At 32.2% G+C, this 20,622-nt stretch overlaps 3 protein-coding genes across 7 annotated transcripts in view; 1 reads left to right on the top strand and 2 right to left on the bottom strand.

Moving 5' to 3' along the window:
* Pio (zona pellucida domain-containing protein piopio) overlaps positions 1-9,859 on the bottom strand; it is a 54,960-nt gene extending 45,101 nt beyond the window's left edge. Inside the window, exons 1-2 of the mRNA XM_083092246.1 lie at positions 8,749-9,859; positions 5,124-5,161 (exon numbers count right to left, since the gene is read on the bottom strand). Of these exons, the coding sequence (XP_082948372.1) occupies positions 5,124-5,159 (36 nt within the window). The 5' untranslated portion in view covers positions 5,160-5,161; positions 8,749-9,859. The remainder of the gene's footprint in view (positions 1-5,123; positions 5,162-8,748) is intronic.
* Positions 9,860-11,107: 1,248 nt separating this feature from the next.
* On the bottom strand, positions 11,108-19,140 carry LOC145967603 (popeye domain-containing protein 3). Of its 4 annotated transcripts, none has more exons than XR_014437468.1 (10): positions 18,568-19,140; positions 17,420-17,599; positions 16,724-16,985; positions 16,255-16,622; positions 15,257-15,414; positions 15,030-15,132; positions 14,714-14,854; positions 14,309-14,474; positions 13,338-13,607; positions 11,108-12,921 (listed from the first exon to the last, which is right to left on the bottom strand). XR_014437468.1 is itself a non-coding variant. In XM_083092655.1 (9 exons), the coding sequence occupies exons 3-9, from the start codon at positions 16,944-16,946 to the stop codon at positions 12,854-12,856; spliced, it is 1,227 nt and encodes a 408-aa protein (XP_082948781.1). In that variant the 5' UTR covers positions 16,947-16,985; positions 17,420-17,599; positions 18,568-19,139; the 3' UTR covers positions 11,108-12,853. The 4 variants fall into 4 exon arrangements, 1 of the variants encoding a protein (XP_082948781.1); XR_014437467.1 differs by having other exon boundaries at positions 13,338-13,610; positions 17,484-17,599; positions 18,568-19,138; XR_014437466.1 differs by having other exon boundaries at positions 13,338-13,610; positions 18,568-19,137.
* A 159-nt stretch (positions 19,141-19,299) lies between these two features.
* Positions 19,300-20,459, top strand: LOC145967606 (centrosomal protein 20). 2 transcript variants are annotated; one of them, XM_083092656.1, is made up of 3 exons: positions 19,300-19,531; positions 19,781-19,990; positions 20,121-20,459. In XM_083092656.1, the coding sequence occupies exons 1-3, from the start codon at positions 19,459-19,461 to the stop codon at positions 20,255-20,257; spliced, it is 420 nt and encodes a 139-aa protein (XP_082948782.1). In that variant the 5' UTR covers positions 19,300-19,458; the 3' UTR covers positions 20,258-20,459. The 2 variants fall into 2 exon arrangements, with proteins under 2 accessions (XP_082948782.1, XP_082948783.1); XM_083092657.1 differs by having other exon boundaries at positions 19,303-19,461.
* The last annotated feature ends 163 nt before the right edge of the window (positions 20,460-20,622 follow it).

Raw genomic sequence — 20,622 nt, 5'->3', positions numbered from 1 at the left:
GATGCCGATCAATCGATGATTGATCATCATTCGATTAAAGAGCACGATATGAAAGTCTCATGAAAATGTCAAGCTCGACTAGACTTCTCTCGTTATTTTACCTTTCAAAATGTATGAATCATATAATTTTAATTTCCACAGTATTAGATCATTCCGGTTGACTGTCGTCATATTAATAAAAATTCGCGTAGAAGAGGCATCGTTTTTTTTTTTTAAAACACTCGACATTATCATTGATTGAAGATTATTAATGATGAGTCGATGATTATTCGGTTGCATGATTTATAATATATTGCAACAATCATAAAAAGATTATTGCAATCGATTATAGAAAGATTATTTTGCAAGATTGCTATTATATGATATTTAAAATCATAAAACGATGACGTCCCGTTATCTTTCAACGCGGAGAGAGAAGTAAGGTAATAAAATAATAATTAATCTCTTAAATGAGACTTGAAAGCTTCTGCTTACAAGATGGTAAATGAGTGAAAAACTCGGTCTAGCTCGATAATGGAAAAGGCGTGCAACGCATTAATACATCCGCAAATAATATCGCTTCTAATTATGCTATCCGGTGAAACATATAACGACACAAGTCTATTTTTAGCTTAACAAGCGACGAGATGTACACACGGGCACTGTAATTGCCTTCCATTCATCTAATTCAAAACTCATTATCGTAGTGCATCTTGGAGCACCGGTAATTTCGCGTAACGCATAATGCGCGATCATAATGCAATTATAACGCGAGAGATGCAGCTTTTAGACTATTTAATCGAAAGCAGCGCAAATCGCGGTTTATGCGCTCGCATGAATAAATTATTTTTATCGGCGATAACTTATTAGATATCGTACGTGAAAACTGATCCATATACACACATGTTCGTAGAAATGTCGGTAAGAGAAGTGATGGTGAACGAGCGTAAATAATACAAGGACGATCGTGTATCTCGCCACGACTTAATTTCCCCTCGACATACTTTTATTTCCCCATCGCTTCCAATTTAGGTATCGACGCTAAACGAGTGGAATCGGATGTATCAGATATACATATGATAGTCAATTTTTCCCATATCGACGAAACTTTCACGTCTCTTTTTTCCCACGTGGAGAATGTCTCACGTATAATACCATATACATCGGAATAAAAATTATTCTGTGCATATGTGTGTGCAGAAGTGCTAAATGATCGCTTCGACGTTTGCTTACGTGACGGAAAGTTTCACGACACGAATCTCCGCGGCAAACACTGACGTCAGCATGGTCGACGCGTGTTCGTCCGTGCAATGAAAGTGGTCTAACGAGTCACTGGCCATTCAAGTGTATACACGCGACGTGGTCGCTGCACTTCTCTTTCTCTCTTCCTCCCTCGTAGACTGTATTTGCGACTCTATCTAATAATAACGCGCCCAAGTGAAGGCGACAGTGAGGGAACTATGCTTGGCAACTGGCCGATTTCCATCGCGGGAGTACTGGGGACCTATTAATTTGATAAACGCTCGTGGCGAGATTATCGCGAAATCGATATCGCCCAGATTGATTCCCGTGATAATTGGATCATAATGCGTGGACGCGAGTCAAACGCGAAAAATACAGGGACGGGATTCCTTGATATAAAGCGCAGCAGTTACTCACCAGCAGTTAAACTGCACCATATAAGGATCGTGACGTTCCATCCGATGGAATCTATCTGAGAACTGACCTTCTACAACGTATGTTCTTTATAGCACGTCAGAAAAGAAAACTGAGAAACTTGTTCGCGGTTTTTAACGAGAATATAGCGATGTCAATTAATCATAAATTATTTTCTTTCATTATTTTCGATATTGTCGAAATGATCTATTAATCATTCAATTAGCATAAGAATTTTTATTAATAATATGATATTAATAGGAATTTTTATTATTGTATATTTTAATTATTTTATTTTTATAATATATGAATTAGTTAAAATTATAGCGATTTCCACATCAACGTCATCGTGAAACGTGAGACTCTTTGAAATCAAGTAGTTCAATAGGTAATTGGAGCGACAAACGACAGTGGATCGACAGCCGCGATCGCGGATCTAACGTGGGCAGGGGATCTCCTTGAAATCACCGCCCATTACACTCGTTCCTTCGCTATTGCAGACACAATCTGCAACTCTTACCAGTTAGTCACCCTTGTATTCGCAATTCCTCCTGTCGCGGCGCCTGCTCACGTGACGTGACGTCGCGATTTAACGCCGCGAGCGAAGTCGCGATTATGTCATAGTAGAGCGTTTAAGTATTTAGCGCGGACGAGCGTTCTGCCGACACAAGGCTTCCTCGATGGAGCAAGACTTCCAGGAGTTTGTCATTTCGCGTGGGCGAGGAGATCGCGCCCAGTTCAATCGGTGACTTCCGAACTTTAAACGCACCCACGTGAAACCTACATTAGCCGATCAAATGTGTCTAACCACATGATTCTAGCGATTTTTAATTAAACGGATGACTCGATTCATGAATCCTAATCTTCTAAACGGATGAATAAATTTGTATGATTGTATCGACTTCACGTACGATCTGTCAGTTATGTTTATATAATATATACAGAGGTAGTATACTCTTGACAGATTTTTTACTTTGAAGTGTTTTTCTTTAAGTACCTATTATATACTTAATCCGTTGAATCATTTAAAGAATGGTTTTTTTTTCTATACAAACAGCTAGTGCAGAGAAGATAATTTTCTGATTTTTTTAAAGAAAATATTTAGAAATGTTTGTATAACTTTTCTTTTTCGAGAAATATCTTTTGAAAAGATGTAACACATGTGAAAATCGTAATACGTTGTTTGCAGGATTTAATCGAATTTTTTCGCATTGTAATAAAATATTGAAAAAATACATAACATTATGAAAAGGACACATTTAACGTCATACTTTCTTCCGGTTATTGACAGCCTTCTACCGACTCTCTCATAGAGTGAAACGTTTATGGAAACGTACAAGCTTCAGGCTCTCTAAGATCTCAAGCCGATATTTTAAAGAACGCGAAGTAAAAGTGGGCGTGGTGGTTCTGAACGGATTGTCTTTCTCTCTTATATGCATGATATTCCGATAAAACTCGACACGCAAACCCGTCACATCTTTCTCGTTCATGCTTCGTCAAAAAAAAAGAAACTTGAATTTTATTTCACAAAATACTTTCTCATAAAAGGCATTTGCAAACATTAAAGTTATTTATATGGCATTGAATATAGGTTCTTGTGACGCAAGTTCTTATGACATTTCATAAATGGAGCACAAATCACTGATATTTTAACTTAACGGCTCAAATTTTGGAATTTTATTTTGTAATTTCGTGCAAAGTAATCAAATTAACAATGGAAAATTTGAAAACAATGAACGGAAGAGTTTATTTATGTTCTATTCCATCCGTTAGCTTCTTTTAAAGATTCTGTCGTAGAGACCTTCTCTAAGCCACGTAAACGCCAAGTTTAGCGTAATTGTCAATTATTATGTGTTACGTAACGCCGGGATCACCGCCTCTTGAATGGGTTAAAGATTTTAAATCCGTCAACCTCTATTAAGAGAACGGTCCCACGACTATTGTCAGAATAGTGACATAACATTCTCCGAAACCACCGCGAAATACCGTCATACTTAAATACTTACATTACTACACTTTTTGTTTACATCGTATTTCAATGCCACATATATGATTCTTGCTTCAAAATTAACATATATTGCATTGCAAATTTTAATGAATCAATTAACTTCAATTATATAAGTAAAAAATTTAATTTTTTTAAACATTTCAAATAACATTATATTTCAAAAAACAGTGAAACATGAATTGTTTATTATATAAATAATTATATTATATAAATATTTATCTGCTCTAATCTGCAAAATATTCATTAGCCAGAAAATGTATACAATTTATGTTTATTTTTTATTCTTTAAATATTTTCCACTTTTATATTTGATACTGATTGACAAATGCTAGGGGACAAAATCATGCTCTAGAAAGAAATTGTTTTCTGGCAATTGTACTGTCTGAACCAGTGCACTATAATTGAAAAACTTTCGACAATGATGTAAAAAGACAGACTCAAATATTAGCCAAAGAAAGAGACACATTTCTCCGTTAAAGGTTCAAAAAACTGAGCGAAACTCATAATTAACGAGAAAATATCACGCATATTTTCTATTTGTTTGAAAAATCGTATGAATGCTATTGAATTCGAATTTTTTTTTAAATCGTCAAATTTTCATTGACAACGATTTGAATATTAGAATCGCCTTTGTTTGACATGGACGTGGTTTAAGAATCGCAAATATTTCTCTGGGATGTGTTGCGTGCCAACAAAGGAGATTACATAATGCATCACATACCTAACCAACACACACATGCGATGCAGCACGCACGGGAGAAAGTATATGTATATATTGCGGACATCATTAATCTATGCTATCCAAAACGATAGCGTGTTTGCAGATCACATATTTCTGATTACATATTAGTTTTTGTTTGTCCTTCGACTTTTAGAATATCGAATCGAATGGAAGAATATATATAATCGATTGATCAATTTCTTTCAATAAAACTATCAATATGATAGAATAATTATACAATGATACAAATAATATTTGGATCGTATACTTTCTTCGTATGTGTTGCTGTCGTTATTAAACATTATGGTCGCTTTGTTTCATGCGAATTGCACATAATGCAATAGATTTAAAACAATTTAGATATGAATTAAGCAACCTTAAATGTGTGGATCATTTATTATGCAAGCAGATTGCATATTTTCTATAAAAGAAAAAAAAATGCAAATTTGGTAATATTTTCAGATCAAATCATATATAAGATAGTATAAATAGAAAACATATATTTTGATTACACAATAAGATTACATAATGCAAAAGAAAGGATAATGTAACCAAATGTTCTCTATGTGATTTTTTCATATAAAAACTTTATAATATATCAATAATTTTACAATATAAATTTTTCAGCATATTTCAATTTTGCATTTCGCAAGAAACAAAGAATTAGCCCGATTAGATGATTATAATTATATCTAAGCCGCTTGCATTCAAGATAAACTTTTTATGCGTAGCAAAAAAAATATTTTTTTTATTACTCACCACTAAAAATGCGAGTGCGACCCTCCTCCAGTCCATGGCTAAAATAAAAGAGAAAGTCTTATTAATAACTGGGTCGAACTCTGTAAGAATACGATCGACTGTGCAAACATCATCTCTATCAAATATAGGCGATAATTCAAAAATTCATCTTTTCTTATCATGCTTGCACGTTTATCTGAAATATATTTTTTTATCATTAGTAACTCCTTTAATTAATAAATTTATTAAAATAATTATTCGACTAGTGTATTTTCCTTTTTAAGGAAATATATTTTTAAAATATTAAATTAAAAAATCAAAATTATTATATATTACTATTTATTTTGTAAATCTATTACATGTTTATATAATTAAGTGGGATAAGTCAAAAATCATGTTATAATACGCACAATATTAGAAATTATTAAAACTTAATAAAAAAGAATAAATAAATAAATTTCAATTTTTTAATTTTTAAAATTATTTTTCTTGATAGCAAAACTTTGTATAAAAAATTTACTTTTTTCTCGATTTTTAGTTTTTCGTAACAAATCTTTTCTTGCCGATTATATTGAATTTTGGCTCACATGTAAAATTATAGAAAAGTATAATGGATTTTATAAAGAAAATTTGCTTTTCTCAATTAACAAACTTTTTCATTATTATATTATGTATATATTATTAGAAAAGAGTAATAAGTTTATGTATATTTGTCTAACGCAATTTTTAAGATACGACTGAATCACTTTCGCTCTATACAATCCGGTTTTTATTCTTTTCCTATCACTATATCTTACTCTCTTTATTGACCTTGAGCTCGCTTTCAGAGAGCTGTATCTCTCACACATATTCCCCATGCTAATTTCATCTAATTATAGAAGAGTTCGTGAAGAGAACACCTTCGAGTTATCCTCTATTACACTGTTTTATAAATCGACACAGAATATAATAAAAATTCGTATTTTTTCTCATTCCATTCCACAAATCGCAGTTTGAAGCGGCCTGCGACTGTGCAAAAAAATAAAAATAAAAACAAGGTAAAGAAAAGCACAAGAATCGCGATATTTCGTGATGATTTCACCTTGAACCTCGAGGGTTAAAATCGACCCTTCTTTCTCTCTCTCAATGGCGAGACAGACGGTGAACGTTTTCAAGCGGGTTAGTATATAACGAGGCCCATTCGCAACGTTTGGATGCAGGCGTTTGCCTGCCGAGAAAGCGCGACATGTTTGCTCGCGAAGGCGGAGGCGGCGATGCACGATGCAACGTTCACTTTTTAGTACACCACGATAGGCGGCGACGAAGAAAAATATGATCGACCTCGACCACCACCGGACCACATGGTCGACTATGACCACTGTTATCACGAATTCTTTCTTTCAGACTCTGGCTGGTGCCGGATGTTATATCGCGACATGCCCCGTAATTTATAAGACTGCTAGGATCGACATCCCTGCGCAACGACGTCCCGTGGCTTCCTTTCTTATGGTACGGGGTTATCGTGATCAGATTCGCGATCGCGGCCAGGGACATGTCCTTCGTGATGCTCGTTGCAGTCGAGGGTGAAAAAAAATCTCTGCTTTGAAAGACAAAGTGTTTTTTCAAGAAAAATAAGGAGATAGAATAATAATTTTATATTGATAATAAATTACTAATTAGTAAAAAAGAATTATTAAAATAATTATTATTAATAACAATTATTATTAATAAATTATATATTATTTAAAAATATAGATTATCTTATATCTTATATCTCTATTATTAGCAAAAGATTAGCATATATCACTTTAAAATTTTTTATTAATATCAGTGCTGATATAGCAAGGTCGAATGATTTGAGCGGCGAGTATGGACATTTCGCAACGGAAACAGCTGTCGCGCAGGTGATTTAAGATTTCGGTTTCAGTATGCGGGGGAGTCACGAAATAGATAATCGAAAAATTCAAGGACAATATAACGAGCGATATTTACGTGGGAAGAGTCCCACGCCTGGAATCCTCTCTCTCCCGACTAGAAAATTGGAGAAAATAGCGCAGTAACCGCTGTACATTATGTTCTTCATTATAGAGGACACGAGTTATCCTTAACATAAATTTAATATGTGCGTCTTCTCATCTAATATATACATCTTTTATAATTCAAGATAATAAGACTGAATAAATATTAACTAAGTAATAAGAATTATATAAGTAGAAAATAATGAATCATTTAGAAATTTATGTATGTTAATACAATTTTAATATATTTTACATAATTTTTAATATATTTTACATATTGATACAATATACATATATATGCATATTAATACAATTCAAAAACATTATAAATTATGTAATTAATCCTGCAATATAGTATGCAAATAGTGCTCGAATGTTATAATATAATATACTTATGCTCTGAAAGCGTTAAAATCACTGAAGAATTCAATGCTTGTACAAGAAATGTGTAGAGCGAAAAAGTTTCTGGTGATTTCAACGGCGTACTTTATGCATGCGCTTAATCGCGTAGAGACCTGTAATAATTATTATTAATTTATAAAAATCGACACTATAAACCGTACAGATTAATTCGAAAGATATATCTCTGTGATTTTTGCGACATTTTGTTGCCCACTCTGAAAACCTGCTCTTTCCATTTCCATAATAACAACTTCGAAATATTTATGTAACCCACACGATTTCGCAGTATGAGCGCATTCGAACCTTGGTAGTTGCATATTTGGTTAAAGCTCGCCTACAACGCGAGGCACCGATGAGCCCAATAAATAGCTGAAGCCTTGGGCTCATTTTCGTTGCATAACAGTCGTTATTAAAGCGACTAACAGTCGTTATAAAGCGATTAAGTTGACGTTATTCATTCGACTTATCGTCATGCGTTTCTTATTTGTACGCTCATTTATATTCAGAGATATATAAATATATATCAAACATTTCACAAAATTATTTTCAGACACAAATGTCGGTGAAAATGCAATCTTTAAATCGAATTGAAAGTTTTACCGATTTAAATATCGATAAATTTACATAAACATAAACATAAAAGAACAAAAAAATAAATAAAGCAACATAAAATTAATCTTAATTTTCTGATTTATTTAATATGTGTATTTATATATCTTTTTTTTCAAACTGCTTAATTAAAACAGCAAGCGTATCCTTGAGTGTCTGCTAAACTTAACATATAAGATTTTTTTGAACATAAAAAAATGATGCTATCTTTTTGTAATTTAAATCTGATATTTAAAAAATTTAATAAATTCAAGAATATATAGTGCTTAAAATCTATGATTGATGTAATACAATGATTTACAGAAATACTTGATATCCATAAATTGTTGAATTAGAACGTTCTTGTTTTTTTTCTTTATTATTATTTTATATTTATAAACATAAAATGTTTATGGCGTGAATCGGACAAGCGTGCAAGCATAATATTTATACGAATATTTACATTACAGACAAAATAATTTGTTAATATATATCATAATAAATTTTTTGCAACTAAGAAGAGAAATTTCATGATAAAAAGATATTAAAAAGATTATATTCCGAAGCGAGAAACGCGATAACTAAGTGTATTTAAAACAAAAAATATAATTCCAGATTTCCTATGATACAATAGCAATTATGATAAACGAGTCTCTCACCTGCTGTTCCTTTTCCAAATCTCCCGAGAATAATTCCAGGTTATTCGCGCTGCGTTACGACACCGAGCGACAGCGAAATTCCTCTCTTTCTCTCGCGCGTCCGCCAACTCGAGATACAAGCGTCGAGGCGCAAATCACCGGAAGAAAGTTCCGCGATAACGTGATCAATCGGCCCGGTCGATCATCAATAATCTCAGCTGCGATGGATCATCGGCGGTTTTGCGAAGTGTCGAAAACGCGTCCTCGCCGGCCACAAGATCCACCTCCTGTACGTCGACATCCCAATAGAATTCCTAACCTTGTTTCTGTCCCTTTCTCTCTGCCACACTTTCTTACTCTCTCTCTCTGTCTTTCTTTTTCTTGGCAATTTTGCAATCTTCCTCGACTAACCTTTTATAAACTTGCAAGGACGATCGAATGGCTTTCTTCAATAGCAATCCTCACGTGTACACTTAACGTAACTCACGTAACTTTCGATCATCACTTTTCGCGTAACATCAATGCCGACACAAGCCGATACTTAAACGCGATTCTTCCTCTCGATCAGCTGTATCAATTACACGAACGACGCGCGTCGTCCTTTCTAAAAGCTACGTTTCATTTGAACTGACATACTGGTAATACGTCATATATGAATGAACATATACGCGTATCATTTTTCAATACTGCCAATCTACCTTTAGCACGCTTTAATATACAGCGATTTTTTTTCAAATGGCGCCTTTTTCGCGCGCTTGGTTACCTCTCGAATTCGTTCGAATTTTAATTACTCGTCTCGAAATCGATCACGCAAAGATTCGTTACAAGTTCTGTTGCGGCTTTTTCTTCATCTTAACGTCATAAGGAATCGAATGATGCATATAATAAATAAGCGAATACATGTATAAGGAATTGCTTATTCGTGATGTCGAAGTACCTATCTCGATCGAGTCGTTGCTGTTCGCGTCGCGAGTACACGTCTCTCGTTCATTGTTGATCCGTTGAATCGTTTCTGCGCTCTGTCCTCTTATTTTGACACTGCACTGCACTTACTGGGCCCACGGTCCTCCATGGGACCGATCGAGCGTGGGAGAAAAGCGCAAAACGGAAAGAACGTCCGTTACGATCAACGCGAGAGTCGAAACTGAGCGGCCATTCGCTTCGTGGCGCCACTCTTCGCGCAGGAGTGGGAGGGAGAAGAACGAGAGGGAGGGAGAAGCACGATCGAATCCGACAGAGACGAATGATTTCGCCGCGCATGCGAGAAAGAGAGAGCGAAAGGGGAGAAAGAGAGACGGCCGAGTCGGATGAAGAAGAATGATCTAACTGCGCGAGAGAGATATTTGCTAAAAGAGAGCGTATCAAAAAATTATCTACATAGAAATATATAAAAGAAAAAAAGAAGAATCATAATTACGATTTTGATGTCTCGAAAAGAAAGGAGATAGCACGATTGAGAAAATGAAACAAGAAGGGATTTTGCACTGGAGCTATTTTTCTAAGGGAGAAAGAGGAAAAAAGAGAGAGAGATAATGCTGTATCGTATAAGTATGGGATAGAGATGAAGGATAGTAGAAAAAGGATGTATAACGAGAAAAAAGTCAGGAAAGGATAGAAAAATTGCATTTACAATCGATATGTAAAAATGGTAAAAGATGAAGATAAGTCGTGATAAAACAAAGGTAGAGCATGACGAGTTTAGATTAAAAAAAAAGAGAAAAAAAAGATCGCATTTCTCTCCTTCTCGTTCGATTAACGGACGTCACGCAGCTATGGGCGCGAAAAGATGCTGCAAGAACGAGGTAAGAGAATAAAGGAACACACGCGAAAGCGATGTAGGTGGGAGAAGAAACAAGACAGAACGAGTTTACGTCATCGTCTGAATTGGTATCACATGGGCGCGATATCTTCCGATGTATTTCACCTTTACATCAAAAAATGTTACTGATGCTTTTTAAAATGTTTATAATATAGAAAAAATAATAAAATTAGATAATAATTAATGTCTGGAAGAGGCTTTAGCCACTTTTGCAAGTTTTTTTAGTATTACTGAATTTTAAATCTTTGCTTCAAATACTTAAATTCTATTAAAATATAAAATATAATTTTGATTGCACTTCTTGAGAAAAATTATTTTAAATATTTTAATCGATACAATTTCAATAAAAAAAAAAAAAATTAAAATCACTAAAAAAATAAAAACAATTTTTTTATATATCTATTATTATCCGTTTTTTTATCTTCGTCCTTATTCCCTTCTTTTATAGTTTTATATATACATATAAAACTATATTTGATTCAATGATACTAAAAATTTGATATAAATATAAAGGTAAAAAAAAATAAGGAATAAAGGGTATAATAAAATGTCGCTTCTATCTCTAAAACTAACTTTCTTTATTCGTGTTGCCACTTCATACTCATTCTTATTGTATCCAATGTGATTTAAATTTTTTCCATTTCATCAGCCATTCTTTTTATATCTCTAACTATAATACTAAAAAACAATTCCATGTACAAAAATAATCATAACAACAATAAGAGACGATAAACAACAAAGATTGAATAACATATAATTCACACATTCATATGGAAAGTATACGAATCATATATCCAAAAAGGGTTAAATTTTATGGTCCTGGATTTTACACTTATATATATCAAAAGGCGTTCCTATATTTCAATATTTTGCTACGTAAAATGATATTTTCAGTGTTCAAAATACCGTTATGGATATGTGTCATAATAGAGAATAATTATATCATGCGGTAAATTATCGGCGATATCCGAAATAGCAGAGAATTATGACCTTACATATAAAAAGTCTTCTTAAAGTATTACAATCTTAAATGGATATAATATTGTTTTGTTTCAGCAACTTTTTAATGTTTTGATGCGATATTTCCAAAGACTGAATAAAGTTGTTTCCAAAAGGATTATTTCTTCGATAATATATATTTAAATACTATTGAAATTTTAATCATTAAACTCGAGATTTTTTGTTTCAAACTTTATTAGTCCATTATTGTTTTTATTTTTTATCGATAAATTGACTTTTTTAAATTAATTACCTTCGATTTGTTTTATGCTCGCGATACATACTTTAAATGTTAAAATATTTACTTTCATTAATACAAGAAAAAAATATATGGAATAATCGTTATTATACACAAACAAATACAACAATAATAATCAACATCTGAATGAACGCTATGTTTATGATCACAATGTTACTCTGTATAGCAACTTGGAATAATTTTTTCCGTTAAATATTGAAAATTACACGCAATTCGGCGTCTCTAGCAGCAATGTAGCGATATAAACTTCGCAACAATGTTCCTTACACATCGCACTTTAACATCCAATGTATTAATGATGGCGTAACTTCGTATTTCTTTCACTCATGTGAACACCGGTTGCTTAACAGTATCACAACATGTAATACAGCGATATTTGGACAACTCTACTAGATACATTGGATAAATATATTGTAAGTCATATATATAAGTTATATGACGCGCATATCATAATATTGTACATATCTTCTCCATGGAAACATTAAGAAAGGAAGTGTAAGTAAAAAGGCACTATTTCTGGGTATGGGAAAGAAGTTTCTTTAGGCCTCCCTGACTTCTATCAAAAATTCCTCCGTGACATCACAGACCTCACATTGACAGAAGTTACGCCGCTGCGAAACGTGTCACCCTCATTTCACACACCTGCATACTTATAAAGTCTTAATCCATTATTCATCCATCACAGAATACATATCGATTTTACTAAAGTAAATTATAAATACGACCCCATTCTCTTAAATTCAACATGCTCAAGCATACCCAACAAATATACTGGAAGCATAAACTTATTGTTAGTTGGTTTATAAACTAGACTGGAATTCAATATATGCTACAAAATGATGGAATTTTCTCTTATTATCGCATACAGTTGACTAGTCATTGGGAAAATTATTAATTGGCAAGAGAATGTTCAATTGTTTTATGCACAGTTTCAGCATGCCATTTTTTTAGTCACAGTGAATATCAGCTTGTTGTAATCGCATATGTAAAAACACCGGTGTTACTTTATATTGACTGTCGAGGATGACATCGATTTGATAATCCTTCCATTAAACAGGTGTTTCATGATCAGTCTCTTCAATTCTTCCCAATCTCCAAGCATTTGGATCTCCTGCCGCTGTAAAATAAAAATAATTTTTTTGAACAATCTTATAACATACTGTTTACCATGTAAAAATCACATTTAAACATTTAGACTTGTTTGAGATACATATTACATCATAGTTATATTTCCTTATCATAAAGAAATTGTACAAATTGTACATTATTTTTTAAGCTCGACATTACATAGATAAAACAAGTCTTTATAATATTTTTATGTTAATAAAAAAAATACAAAGAAACTAAAAGATATAGCATGCAAAAATCTAAATACTTTAATATAATTTATTCTTCTTTTTCAATATTACTAGTATTGATTTTCAAGATTAAATATGCTTTTAAAAATGCTATTATGTTTAATAAATCCCTTTTATAAACATTCTTTTTCTCATTTATTATGGATAATAATTTTTGAAAATATAGAAAACTCACCTTTTAATATGATATCCAGGAAGAATAATAAATGATGTTACTCTTTGACATTTGTATAATGTATACGCATCCATTGCAGGAACATAACATGTACAGCACACGATTTTGTGCTAGATTGCACAATTGGTAGGCAAGGATATTACAGTGAAGTCTGAACATTGTACGACATAGGATGTGAAGGGAGTGTATAGGATGGTACACGTAAAGGATTTGTATGGTGTAAGGTATTATTCAATACTTCTTGGCTCGTGTATAGTAGTGGCATTCTCTCTTCTATTTCCGAAGCAAAATCGAAGTTGATGCAAAATTAATAAAAAAGGTGCATATAAATAAATATGACAACACGTATTTACAACACGTATTAATCATTACTATTTCAATTCAATGATAAAAAATTGTATTACTTTGAAATAAATATGATAATATATTTTATAAAATCCTAAATATAAATTTAAAATAAAAAAATAACTGTCTTAATCATTTTTTTCTTAATTATTCTGTACTTATTCGATTTTAATTAATATAATGTATTATGTAAATAGTCACTATATTGATTGGTGCAAATTATAACAACATAATACAAATAAAAAAAAATAAAAAAAAATATATATATATATATAAATGAATAGAATTTTATTTATTATAGAAATTATATTGAAAATAAAGAAAGAACATAAAAATGAATTAAAACACTGGATGCACATAAGACATGCCCATGCCCGAGTTCTAAAGAATGTGCATTTTGCAAACTATAGGGAAAAGATTGCTAATAAAAACTAATAAAGAATATACAAGGTATAGATACAGTTTCTTTTTAAAAAGAAAAATAGTGTCACACAATATATTAAAAAATATTGATAAAAGCAAAGTTCAAAGTAATACAAAAAAGGAAAACAATTTATCATATACATTTTTGGTTAAATTCTTCAATAGCAAGAATAAAAATCGTAGGTAAAAATGAACATACATACCTTGAAGTTGACGACTAATGAGAGCAGTAATGCCTTGACTGTCACCAGTCTTTTTTACAACAAAAAGTTTCGTATCAGCATCACTTTCTAAGGCTCCTATTCCACCCAGACCAATTATCTGTCCATTTTGCTGCTGATGATTGCTAGCAGCCATTGTTTCACTGACCTATTGCAAGCAAATATAGCAAAACATATACAAATATATTTGTATTTTTATATATTTTATTTTTTGTATATTAACAGATCTTTTTAATAAATGATTTATTATTTTTTTTAATTACAAAGCATAAAAATTGCTCATTTTTTATGGTTTTTTAAAATAATTTTATATATTATATATATATATATATGATAGTAATTATATATATTAATATTTTAGTTTAATATACAATAATAAAATTGTACCTGCATCAATTTCTTAACTACATCTCTTCCCAGGATGTGATCAAACACTGCCTGCAGGAATTGATCGCTAATTATGCTTAATTTTAGTTTGTCCCTATGCCATAATAATATTCTCGATTCTTCCATAGCTGTTATGGATACCTAAGTAAATATATAATGTTTATTTTAAGTATTTATATCGACATCTATTAGAAATATTTGAGCCTGTTGAAGAAGCACTGACTATGCAATAAAAGAACTCGCTGATGTGACACAAATACATATTTTATTTATATTATATATTTATTAATAAATTTGATTAAGTTTGATAATTTACCTGGAAATATTCGTCTGTCGAAACACCAAACCATTCTGGAGAATCCAGGAACTGATGTGGGAAGACAATATGCAATGCTCTCCCACTTTGTGAGACAACTAATCTAAATAATGAAGATAAAAAAAATATATATATATATTTCTAATATCTAAAGAGCTTTTATAAATATATCTATAAGATAAATACATTTAAAGGATTTAAATAAGACTTAAACAATGCATTCTTACTTTCCCGACAGCACCAATGATAAAGAATCGACTTTGGTCACTTTTTCTTGTGCATAAACCTCTTGATACTTCAACTGGCGAATGACCTTCATGCAATTTAATACTTTTTTGAATTGATGACGAGAAACCCGTAGTGGCTGGAACACTGCAATGTATACCTATGTAAAAGAAGATGATTGTTGAACATTATTAATCCTGATTGTTTGAAACGTGAAAATAAATTTAACATATTGAGGGGATGATTTGCATTGTTAAACTACATTGTAAATATATTAGTGGTTATATTGTCGTTATTGGTACTTGCTTATTATTTAGAAACAAATTCTATCACATCTAAAACAGAATTGATAGCGATTGATCTCAGCCACTAAATTTCATAACACTTGATCAACAAACTTGATTTTAACAGGCGCAAAAGATACATCATTTAATAATGTATTTGTAATAATGGTGCAAAAATAAATATATAAAAAAACAATGTGTATAATACAAATGCTGTAGCCAGACAAGAAGCAAATTACAGAGGTCATCATGTATTGCTCACTATTTTTCAAGTTCTTAATATATCTATTTATATGATATACAATAATAAAAAAAATTCTAAAGAATATATAAATAAACGAGAATGTTTCCACATTATCTAATGCTATATGTTACATTTTGAAATATAAATTATTTTATGTATAATTTTTATTGTATTAGCATTGCAAATTATTAATATAATTAAATATATCAGTATTTTATACAAGATATTATATCTATAATTAAAAAGAAATAAACATGCAAATTATCTATAAGCTGGAGAACTATAAATATATATATATATATGATACTCTACAAATTCATTCCTCTAATATCTCTAAAAGGAACAAGATAGATTATTAAAAATAAAAAAGCATAAATATTTATGAATCTTAAAAGAATCTAATATGATTTTTAAAACCAGATATTAACACATTATTTCTCAAATCATCGTCTTCTACTTGTTCTTCACTTACCTCTTCAATTTCCCTGGTAAACTTGATAGGCCTGAGCTTGTAAAGAAGCGTGCATACATGGACGAAGTTGATGGTAACAAAGAGAGCATTCCAGAGAGCAGCATCCAGCCAGCAAGCTATTGTCCAGCCCCACAAAGCAAGAAAGGCACAGCCCACGAGTAGAGTGCACCTTAAATAGAGTACACCATGTATGCCGCTTGGTGCAAGGTGTGACAATAGGAAGAAGGCATTTGCGAGTTGAAAGTAGACGTGGTTCACGTAAATTCCTTGATAGGGTTGGCAGGTAAGAGCTCCGTACAGAAAAGTTGGAGGCACTATCGGCGAATGAGGATAACCGGATCCATGGCTGACCACTGACAGTCCAGTACCTGCACAAACATGACAGCAACACATTTCGCCGATAAAATGGTCGTCGCAAATCAAAATTCATCCTTCGGATTAATTGTAAACGATGAATTGTCAAATGTACCCTCTCTATTGTCAGTGGTCACATTCCTGCATTCGTCGTTATCGTGGTGTGCCGACGCTGGTAGCGATACCTCCGACGTGACGGTACTATGTGGGACATTGGACGCGGCTGCATTTGTTAAACTGGCATCGATGGTAATGGAGGTCCAGTACAGAAGCACAACGAATGAAATGGAAGTACCCCAGCCTACTCGGCTTTCTGTTGGGTCGAAGCAGATCCACATCCCCGCATTACCACCAAGCTGGACCGATTTCGTTTCGCTCTACAATTAGAGAAATCATTTGCATATTGTAACTGTATCATTAGTGTATTAATAATATTTCTGTTTATTTAAATATATATTTATTAATATATATTTAAATATATATATATATATATTTATTAAATAATATAAATTAAATATATATATATATATTAAATTAAATATATATTAATTAAATATATATATATATATATTTATTAATATATATTTAAATATATATTTATTAAATCAAATCGAAATTACATTTTTCCAAATTATTAAGTACTTTTTTATTTAGCATTGTTGCACTTACTTTAAAAATTATTAATGCATATTAGAGAAGTGTATGCTATTTTAATTTTACATATATGATAATCTTTTCAATCATATATTTATATTGCTTTAATTTTTATTAAAATGCAAGTTAAGTTACTAGTAACAATTGCATTTCATACTTATTCATAAATGATGTAAAAGTGAATGCTCTGTGCCATTTGTGAATATGCAGTCACTGCTCACATTTCTATATTACTCTCAGCTAAAATTGGAACTGGATGACGAAAACCATCTTGCAGATTTCAGATCAAGGAAGAATATTTGCATTACCAGTGGCTCTAGGAAGACAATATTAACATCTGTAATTCAAACAAATAGATGCTTAATTAATACATATGAATGAATGAATATATATACATATATGTATAAAAATATATAAATATATACATACAAATGTATATATTTATATATATAATAATATATATAGATGTGTCTATGTGTAAGAGTATATTTCATAAAGATATGAATCACAAAATCATATTTTAAAATTACTAATTATTCTTTTTTTATTATATCTTTTTCAATATTTGAGTAATAAGTGAGATAAGATTATACATATTATTTTTAGTGCAACGAGATTGTTTTCAACAAATTATCAGTATATAACAAATATTTAAAACATAAGTTAATTTGAAAAATACAATTTTATTACTAGCTAATATCCCTTTAGATTCTGATTCGCAGAAAATCTAATTTATCGCTTATCTAGAAAAAAAATTGATATCTCAAAATTAAAACACCTACAAACAAGGTAAAAGATAAAGATGTTCAACACATCATAGTATCACAAATACAGGAGTGTAACAGTAACTTCAATAACATTTAAAAACACGCATAGAAACGAAAGGAGGTGATATAGTCGCTCATTCATACTCATCCTTATAAGGACTCGAAGGCAGTTTAAATTGCCGGGGAGCACGCAGACAATTTAATCCAGTTTCCATGATCCCATTCCCTGTTTCGCTCGAAGCAAAATACATGATGTATGTATATAAGTACTCTCTTTGACCTGCCATTTTACACAGTCTACATTTCTATATTTCTACCCAAGAGATATTCGGCTACGGATTTCGAGCAGGAAAGCGCACGAGTTTCGATCCGCGAGCGTCGTTACACGAAATTACACACCGGACGGCACGGAATGTCTCGTTCGTGCTCGCAAGCTCTTGACAGTCATCGGAAGAGGGGAAAAAAGAAAACTGGAGGTCGTCGTCACGCGCGTATTATTAAGAAAGTATGTCCCTTTTGAAATCAATAAATAACTTACTCATGGAAAATCGGTGACGGTGGGGGCGTACGCGAGGCATACAGATGAAAGGGCGAACGGTGGTGCGACGGTCGTCCTCGTCGTCGTCGTCGATCGCTCGCGAAGGAAGGGAATCGTCGTAGTTGCCGATGCTCCGAAGCTCGCCGTAATCGGAAGAACGCGCGCGCGCGCGCTACGTACGAAATAAACTGCGAGATCGCTACCGTTGACCGTTGACCACGATCGCCCACGATCTCCCGTCCACTCGATTGTAACGGAAAACGTCAGACTAGCGCCGTTGGGAGCGCGCGACGTTACGAATCCGACTGGCGAGGGGGGAGGGGAAGCGAGTGGGAGGGGGGGGGAAACGAAATGACATGGAAGGGCAACAAAGGCGTCGAAATAGACTTTCCGCTCTCTTGAGAATAAACAAGAGATTTGTTTTTTATTCTTGAACTGAACACTTCCGCACTTTTGTTTCTCCTCTCTTTCTCTTCAACTTCTAAGTAGATATAGATCTATAGTAGTAATAGATCTATTTCATTTTTAGCATACATTAATGCAGAAAGTTAACTCTCACTTCAAGTTTCGTACTTAGGTTCACGCAAAACCTAAGTACGAAACTTGAAGTGAGAGTTCAGAAATCCATTCGTCGCGGCAGAGTCCGATCGACCAATCAGAACGAAAGGAGCAAGGATCTCTTGGCTCTGATTGGTCAATCGAACGCTATTTTATTTCGATCGTGATTCCGACGAAGGATTTTCGAACGCAACCCTGTCAAGCAGGAATTTTGAATCAGAGGCGGTATTTATTTTAATTACATCTAACCATATCTAACATTTTATTTCGGATTTCTTCGAGAGACATTGCGTGAAATACAGCGTGAAATGGCAACGGAAAAGGATTTAATTAATGGTACATAGCTATGTAAATGTTGCATATTATAAATATTACGAATCGAATATTATCGAGGATTATTTGACAAGTAACCTTCAATTTCTCTCTCTACAGTGTACATTTCTTACAGCACAAGAGATTTCGGATTTTTGTACACGTTGTACTTATTATTTCTTATCATTATCTTTATTCAAAACTACATGATATGTATAAGAGATATTTTATTTACTTTTACACGTGTCTAATTGTTTTCTATATAATTTAATTTTTTAAGAACACTCGCAAACATTAACAGCATGATTATAAAACACAAAATAAATATATTTACATTTTGCAGCTGTAAGGGAATCGCTAAAGGCTGAGGGAGACCTTAATCGTATAAAAGCAGAAATGCGTACAGAAGTGATAAAGCTATTAGATTGCTCCAGTAAAGAGAATAAGTCAAAAATTGTTAAACCTTCTCATGATATTATATTTCTCAATGAACTTGTGAGAGAATATTTGGATTGGATGGGATACAAATATAGTTCTACTGTATTTATCGCAGGTGTGTTGCTAGTTTAGAGAATATAATAGCCATATATATCATCATATTAAAAATCACAATAGAAATTGCATTAAATATAATGTATTTTTATTAACATCTTACAAGTAAAAATATAAAAATATTATTCCAGAATGTGATCTCCCAAAGCATTCCTTGGATCGTACGCTTCTTGCACAACGTCTAGGAGTAAAAGACAATGAGAAGAGCAGGAACTTACCACTGCTGTGTGGTCTTGTGCAAACATTCACTAATTTGAAAAATACCTAATGATAAATATTCCATATATATAAACATAAATTATTCAATATCCAATCGCGCTTTTTAAATGCTATTTATTTATTTCAGATATATGTTACATATAGATCATTTAGATATATCTTTTTATATATGCAAATACATGAAAATGTATACACAAATTGAACTGTATACAAATCGTACTTATTGCAATAAAAAAATAATCCAAAGGAGACTGTATTAAAGTCTCACATTTCATTACATATATATATATATCGTATAAAAGCAGATATATATGTATGTATGTATGTATGTATAGATTATAGTCTCTTTAAAATATATTACAAGAAAATTATAATAAACAATAAACTACGATAAAATACGAGTGTATATGGATT

The sequence above is a fragment of the Camponotus vicinus genome, unplaced genomic scaffold (genome assembly GCF_025532165.1).
Source record: "Camponotus vicinus isolate PSW18456_S1 unplaced genomic scaffold, iyCamVici1.0 SCAF_2, whole genome shotgun sequence".
NCBI classification, from domain to species: domain Eukaryota; kingdom Metazoa; phylum Arthropoda; class Insecta; order Hymenoptera; family Formicidae; genus Camponotus; species Camponotus vicinus.
This window is presented reverse-complemented; position numbering and strand designations above follow the sequence as displayed.

What these genes read in the sequence shown, in the direction of transcription:
- LOC145967603 (XM_083092655.1), bottom strand. Translation starts at nt 16,946, where the DNA reads ATGTGGATCTGCTTCGACCCAACAGAAAGCCGAGTAGGCTGGGGTACT. An exon ending in TTACCAGGGAAATTGAAGAG is followed by an intron (nt 15,415 to 16,254) that starts GTAAGTGAAGAA and finishes TCTTTTACATAG; the next exon opens with GTATACATTGCAGTGTTCCA. An exon ending in CATTAGTCGTCAACTTCAAG is followed by an intron (nt 12,922 to 14,308) that starts GTATGTATGTTC and finishes TTTATTTTACAG; the next exon opens with CGGCAGGAGATCCAAATGCT.
- LOC145967606 (XM_083092656.1), top strand. Translation starts at nt 19,459, where the DNA reads ATGGTACATAGCTATGTAAATGTTGCATATTATAAATATTACGAATCG. An exon ending in TATCGAGGATTATTTGACAA is followed by an intron (nt 19,532 to 19,780) that starts GTAACCTTCAAT and finishes TACATTTTGCAG; the next exon opens with CTGTAAGGGAATCGCTAAAG. An exon ending in TTCTACTGTATTTATCGCAG is followed by an intron (nt 19,991 to 20,120) that starts GTGTGTTGCTAG and finishes ATATTATTCCAG; the next exon opens with AATGTGATCTCCCAAAGCAT.